The 6,563-nt window shown below is 50.0% G+C and overlaps 3 protein-coding genes across 3 annotated transcripts; 1 reads left to right on the top strand and 2 right to left on the bottom strand.

The window, feature by feature from the left end:
* Positions 1 to 669: 669 nt before the first annotated feature.
* H257_18286 (hypothetical protein) lies at positions 670 to 1,151 on the bottom strand (the record flags this gene model as incomplete). The annotated part of the gene is made up of 1 exon (XM_009847316.1): positions 670 to 1,151. The coding sequence occupies exon 1, from the start codon at positions 1,099 to 1,101 to the stop codon at positions 670 to 672; it is 432 nt and encodes a 143-aa protein (XP_009845618.1). The 5' UTR covers positions 1,102 to 1,151.
* Positions 1,152 to 1,646: 495 nt separating this feature from the next.
* On the top strand, positions 1,647 to 2,420 carry H257_18285 (hypothetical protein). Its single transcript, XM_009847315.1, has 2 exons — positions 1,647 to 2,191; positions 2,261 to 2,420. Exons 1-2 carry the CDS (start codon positions 1,668 to 1,670, stop codon positions 2,415 to 2,417), a joined length of 681 nt encoding a protein of 226 aa, XP_009845617.1. The 5' UTR covers positions 1,647 to 1,667; the 3' UTR covers positions 2,418 to 2,420.
* A 1,997-nt stretch (positions 2,421 to 4,417) lies between these two features.
* On the bottom strand, positions 4,418 to 5,815 carry H257_18284 (TKL protein kinase). Its single transcript, XM_009847314.1, has one exon. It carries the CDS (start codon positions 5,783 to 5,785, stop codon positions 4,454 to 4,456), a length of 1,332 nt encoding a protein of 443 aa, XP_009845616.1. The 5' UTR covers positions 5,786 to 5,815; the 3' UTR covers positions 4,418 to 4,453.
* Between the last annotated feature and the right edge of the window lie 748 nt (positions 5,816 to 6,563).

Raw genomic sequence — 6,563 nt, 5'->3', positions numbered from 1 at the left:
ATGTTCGGATGGGGAGCAAGTGCTAAAGTGAGTGTATACTTTGAAATTGACGATTTCCGGTTTTGGGCGTCGAGTTGACATCTTGACAGACCATTTGAACTACTGTTGTAGCTGTCACGAAAGTTTCGAATTTCAGAAATCGACCTGTCAATCTTGTAGTAGTACTATGTTCCAGTGCCTAGTACTACTATGAAGTCGACTACCCCACCCACGCGCTAATACTGCGATGAGCCCAACCTGAGGTCTGACTGAGGCGTCGCAACGCAAGGCTTGACCGAGACATCGTAACGTACAGACTGTAGTCGTCGAAGTTCATATACAAGCCTACCAAATCCGAGGCAGTCCAGCTTTTAGATAGGAGATTCCCAAACACAGTTGTGATGATGTGGTCCTGTCACATAGTACTTGCAATATATATATGGCTCGCAGTGAAGTGCTTGGACAAGGCCGCGTCAGTGGAAGTGCAGTGGTCTGGGCCATATCACACGTGTTTCTTGCTTGTCGTGCGTGTCTTACAAATTCTCGTCCATCCAGCAACTGCGTGCCTTCGCCCATGACAATGTACAGCCACCCTTTCTGGATGTTTCAGCGTCAAAGTGAATCACACTACTCCTTAACCGAGTTTGCTTGGAAGGATGCAACGATACTAACGTTAGTTTTGTATTATCATCAAGGCCACACGCAGCCCCACGTGTCGGATTTGGGTAGCTTTCTGCACACGGACGAGACAGGAGCCACACATAGTCCCCAGTTGCCGTCGAAACTTCGCAGTGATGGGGTGCAACCGTCCACGGCAGTAGCCCCCGCTTGAGGACATCGGACTGCAGTGGGCATCGCCCCCCGTCCACTGCACGCAGGCCCCTTGATGCAGTACACTGCGTCGTTCAGAACACTCACTTGGTCACAGGACTGGCCCTTGGGCTGGTGGTTACTCGACGTGTCTGAGAAGGGGGACTTGGGCGAAGGTCCAGTGAGGGACCCTGACGAGGAACCCATGGCTGGCGACGGGGGGAACTCCGATTTGAGTGCCGCGGGATTGGCCTCCAGTGCCACCACAGTCGCAGCAACAATGGCCGAGATCATTAAAGCAAAGTTGGTCATATCGATGTTCGGATGGGGAGCAAGTGCTAAAGTGAGTGTATACTTTGAAATTGACGATTTCCGGTTTTGGGCGTCGAGTTGACATCTTGACAGACCATTTGAACTACTGTTGTAGCTGTCACGAAAGTTTCGAATTTCAGAAATCGACCTGTCAATCTTGTAGTAGTACTATGTTCCAGTGCCTAGTACTACTATGAAGTCGACTACTCCACCCACCCGATAATACTGCGATGAGCCCAACCTGAGGTTTGACTGAGGCGTCGTAACGTACAGTACATAGCACTCTAAGTCGATATTGAAGCCCACCAAGTCGGCCATTGTAAGGTTAGCGTAGTTGCTGGGGCGGACTTGATAGTCGAACTAAGGAGAAGCACTCGAAAATACAGTAGTATCGTTCCTAAGATGGACAGGTGAACGCTGAGACTGCCTCCCTTTGGTTGATTCTGGGGCTTAACTGCGAGGGTTCTCATCTAAAAGGTCAAACAAGTATAGTGTCATCAATATACAATGTGACTCGTGTCGACTTCGCTTGCTATATATAGATAGCCCTTGTTCCAGCCTTGGATATGGCCGCCTCCTCTCGGTTCAAGGACACCCTTCCGTCATACTATTCGCAATCCGCACGTCGAAAGTCTCTCGACGCTCCTTCCACCACACCTCCCCCTTCTCTAGTCAACAGCGCAGCAGACCAAACAGCTCCTTTCCTCGTGATCGGCACCAACTCGCCCCCTCCTCCGACCCATTCCATCGTAATCAAGAGCAATCCTGTGACGAATCAACCGGCCCTTCCAAAGCGCCCCCGTCGCCCCACCCGTCCGTCCCTGTCAGACCAACTGGCCACAATTGGGCTGCAAGCTGACTCGTTGGTGAAATCGCTGACCAAATCGAACTCTAACCCCCCGAGTTCTACGTCGTTTACGCTGCCCACGCTAAGTTTGGTGGTGGGGCGAGTGGACTGCAAGTTTCCCTCCCCCGCTACTTTTTCCAAGTCCGAATGCCAGTTCCAGTTCCTTCTTGGGACAAGGGATATTGCCATGCACATGTATTACCACGACATGGCGGACGTTGTGTTTGACAAGCGCGCCCTCACGTAAGTTACGTAGATGCGTAGGGACTACTAGTAGTACTACTAGTGACTGTACCTCGTACGACGGTGTAGCCTGCGGTTTAAAATTGGCCATCCGTTGGCCGAGTTTGGTGCCGACTACGACTTTCGGAATCGCAACCACGCAATTGTGATCGGACTCGCGTCCGTGTCCGACTGGACCAAAGCCAAGGCGATCGTGCTCGCAAATAGTAGTACTAGTAGTAGATAGTAGTATAATACAACGTACTTACTGTTAGTACCGGTAGTTAACAGTTACTGAACCACGTAGTCGTAGCTTCCCCTCGGACATCATGTCACGCGCAAATGAATAGCCAAACCAGTTTCATTGACAACACCCAGCGCAAGCTTGTGGTCATTGTTACTCTAGTACAAGTACTCTAGTATACTATAGTAGTGAAACGTTAGCAAGTACTAGTACAGTGAACTTGAAAAAAACTCGCAAGAGTTGTACTCGAAAAATAGTATTCATCTGACCTATGTCGAAGTAATGACGACAAGCGAAAATACTAAAGCAAATCAAAACCTTAGTCTATGATTGGCTGGGAAATTTATAGCACTGTGATTGGTCCGATTTGATAACACCCAAGGGTTTGAATTTTGAATGCCGACGGCAATCCTCCCGCAGCGCGTCCAAAGGCGCTACACTATCGATGCGAGAGTGAAACTCCTCTTGGCCTACGAGAGCACTAACATGAGCGCCAATGCAATTTGTGCCCTTGAAGGGATTCCTCGCTCCACGTGGCAAACATGGCTCAAGAAGAAGGACGACTACATCAAAACCCAACGAAACAAGAAGCACCCTACCCTTGGCGGTCAAGGAAGACCTGTGACGATGAAGTTCGGTGAGGAGCTCCTAGCTTTCATGAAAGCAGTGCGCAAGGACAGCCATTTCCTCACGACGGCACACATGGTGACCTGGATCAAGAATCATCAGCACGAGTGGTTGGAGGCGTACCTCGCTGCGAAGGGTGACCGAGGATACCTAACTCTCTTGGGACAATGCCAAAGATTCGCGCATCGACATGGCTTTTCGCAACGTGTTCCTTGTTACTCCAAGTTGAAGCGAGCAGAGCTGGAGGAGGTCAAGTTGGCGTTTGCATCGTCGTTTTGGACCAAGTTCGAAGATCAGCCGCTCCGGGACATTGTCAATGTCGACGAGACCGCAGTCTATTATGACATGCCCCCACGACGGACATGGGGCGAAATTGGAGAAGACGCCAAGGTCTGCTCGACGGAAAAGCATTCCGACCGCCTGACAGCAGTAATGTCAATTTGCGCCGATGGTATGTAGTTGCACTGAACTAGCCATCGTTTAGTACTGAAGAATTGTTGTATTTAGGAACGAAGTTGCCAATTTTGTTTATCCTTCGCGGCACGCCTGGTGGGCAAATCGAGTCGGATGAGTTTTCCCATTACCCTGACGGACATATCTATGCAGTCCAGGAGAATGCCTGGATGGATGAGAGCACTTGGCTATTCTATCTCCAAGAACTGTTGAAGTACGAGCTGGTGGGACCTTCAGTCATCCTCGTGGACAACTTGTCGGCGCATGTTTCCTACCCGTCGCGCAAAACGGTGGATGATGAGCTGTATGGTTTTCTGGAACCGCTTCCACCAAATTCCACGAGTGTCTGCCAACCCCTCGATGTAGGTGTCATGGGTCCGTTGAAGGCGAAGTTGCGTGCAAGGTGGCTCCTCGAGCGTCCTGTTGTAACTGCTGCAGAAAAGAGAATGAAAATGATAGAGAGAACAATTAGTGCATGGGAGTCGATTAGTGAATCGTCCGTGAAAAGGTCTTTTGAAAAGGCACTTCCTAGGATTTTTGAGCTTTGACGACGATAACCGAGCTGTGAAAAATGAATATTTTTGGTATCAACATTGCCAATCAAATGAGTTTAAAGTTTCAGTCATCATACCACGTCTTGCAACGTCAAAAAAATATCCACACCCACTATTGGAGACTATATACAAATCCCAATATATTTATGAGTGCAACCCTTGCGAGTTTTTTTTAAGTTCACTGTACTAAGTACTAAGCATACATACTACAGTACGTAAGTTACAGTAGTACCATGGTACTAAAGTAGTACTACATACTACGCCGTGCTATGCTTAGTACATACTAGTAGTAGTCTACTTTTCACAGGACTTATCCATCGATAACGTTAGCATAAAGTTTAGTAAGACATCGCTACTGTACTACTAGTACGATTGAACAGCTCAATATATTACTCTGGTTTTGGATTAGTGTACCACATCATCATCTACCGTACAAGGTACGTTGTGGATTTCCGTGTGCACTTGGTGCAACTGACTGAGGACCCAGTCGGCACTTGGTCGTTTCGAAGGCGGGTACTGAATGCACTCGTGAATGATACGTCCGATGGCGGCGGGGCTCGTTGGACTCAGGTGGGGGCGGATGGTGCCGGTGGTGATGCGCAGCAGCAGATCGTGGAAGTTCATGGTCGCTTGCTCCTGGAAGAACGGTACGCGGCGGGTGTCTAGCTCCATGAGGACAATTCCCAACGAATACACGTCCACTTTCTGGGTCATGGGAAGGCCCTGGAGCACTTCAGGTGCGTTCCACACGTTCTGGCTCTTGTGGGTACTAGGGCTCTGCATGCTAAAGCCGAACCCGGACACTTTGAGTTCGTTCGACGACGAGTCGATGTACAAGTGGTCGGACTTGAGGTTCCCGTGCAGCACTTGGGGGGACAGCGCGTGCATGTACACGAGCGCCGACGACAGCTGGAGCGCGTACGCCAAGTTCAGGTCGGCCCACGTCATGCGGCCGTCGTTTGGAAGCGACAGCATCCGCTGGAGGGAATATCCCGAGATGTACTCGCTGACGCACACAAGGCCGGCGGCCAACGTGATGCTGAACCCGAGGAACTGGACGATGTTGGGATGGCGGAGGCGCGACGTGAGCTGGATTTCGGCGACGAGCAGCCGCCGACTCCGACTGAGTTTGTACGAGGATGCGTTCTTGTTTAGCCGTCGAAGGAATACCGTCTGGCCTCCATCAAGCCGGCCGCGCTCGGCGATCATCGACGACGACGGAAGAAGCGCCTCCACGGTGATGTCGGCGGCGTCGATCCAGTGGTCGTTCTCGTACGCTCGGAGGTCGTCGTACTCGAACGAGTGGAACGTGACAAACTTGTCGGGAGATGTGTCGAACACGTCGTGCACTTCGCGCTGGAAGTTCTTGAGCTGACCGAACATGCGGCGGACGTTAGAGCTGCGCACCGGGCGGTTCATCGACGGTTCGCGACGGAGGCGTTGGGGGGGAGGAGCGTTTGGCTTTATCAAGGCCGTCGGAGATAATTCCTTGTCGGGCTCTGCGGCGACGTCGTTGTCTGCAGCATCAGGCGTAGACGTGGTGCTGACAGCTGGATCGTCGTCGGAATCGATGTCGTTAAGGACATCGGACGAGGACGAAGGACGCATGGTTGCATGAGCACCAACGGTGATGGTAGGTCGGAGAGGAGTTGCCGGTGGCAGCTGCGGGGGGTGGTGGTGCTGCTGCTGTGCCGCATCATCAACGGATGGAGGCTGCTTGGAAGAGCATTGGCCCATGACAAATGAAGACGTCGACTGACGTCGTTGCCATCGTCCGTACTGTACGTGCTAGTAACTTGGTTGCACACTTGTGCTGACCGCACGTTATCCGGAAATGTATCCTGAAAAATTCAGGGAAAACATCCCAAGAATAGGGATTGTGGGAACTGTAGTAGGCATATTTGAGGCAGAACAACTTTAATAGTGTGAATTGGTATATATGGACCAGTGTTTCTGCAAATATGATTCCCCTATGAGTGTGAACCACCGCATCAAAATGATTCATAACGTTCACGCTAATGATATACGTGGGCGCAGTTCCGTGACAGCTTGGTTCCATGCCACGATATGTGATTGGTAGAAAACAATCACTTTAAAAATTTCAACCAATCACGTGCAATTGTTTTTGCGATTTGAGAGGTAACTGGATAAAACCAAGCAGCTCGGAACAGTTTTCAGCCTAACGCGCCTAACGTTATGGATATTTTCACTCTTTACTAGTAGTTCATTTACAATCAACACCAATACGAATTTTTGACATGATTTTAAGTCCAACGAACTGTATTGATTCTCCTCTTTACACTTATTAATACTACGTACATCGAAGTAAGAAACACTACTATAATACTCCGGAGTAGCAATTTGGGATACTACTCCCTCCGTTCCAAAATAATTGCGCGAGTTTCAGGAGGGTGTACATGACACCTCATTATATTTCGAAGGTAAATTGGAAACCTGGTGTCGCCTGCCTGGATTCGAAATGCGTTGCTTTGATTGGATCATTACAACTAGCGTA

This window comes from Aphanomyces astaci (assembly GCF_000520075.1).
Source record: "Aphanomyces astaci strain APO3 unplaced genomic scaffold supercont1.151, whole genome shotgun sequence".
Taxonomy (NCBI): Eukaryota; Oomycota; class Saprolegniomycetes; order Saprolegniales; family Verrucalvaceae; genus Aphanomyces; species Aphanomyces astaci.
The sequence above is the reverse complement of the archived record's forward strand: the minus strand, read 5'-3'. Positions and strand labels throughout refer to the sequence as shown.

Bases quoted from the DNA above. Each gene is read 5' to 3' on its own strand.
- H257_18285 (XM_009847315.1), top strand. From the start codon at position 1,668: ATGGCCGCCTCCTCTCGGTTCAAGGACACCCTTCCGTCATACTATTCG. The intron at 2,192-2,260 runs GTAAGTTACGTA...ACGACGGTGTAG, and splicing joins TTTGACAAGCGCGCCCTCAC to CCTGCGGTTTAAAATTGGCC.
- H257_18284 (XM_009847314.1), bottom strand. From the start codon at position 5,785: ATGGGCCAATGCTCTTCCAAGCAGCCTCCATCCGTTGATGATGCGGCA.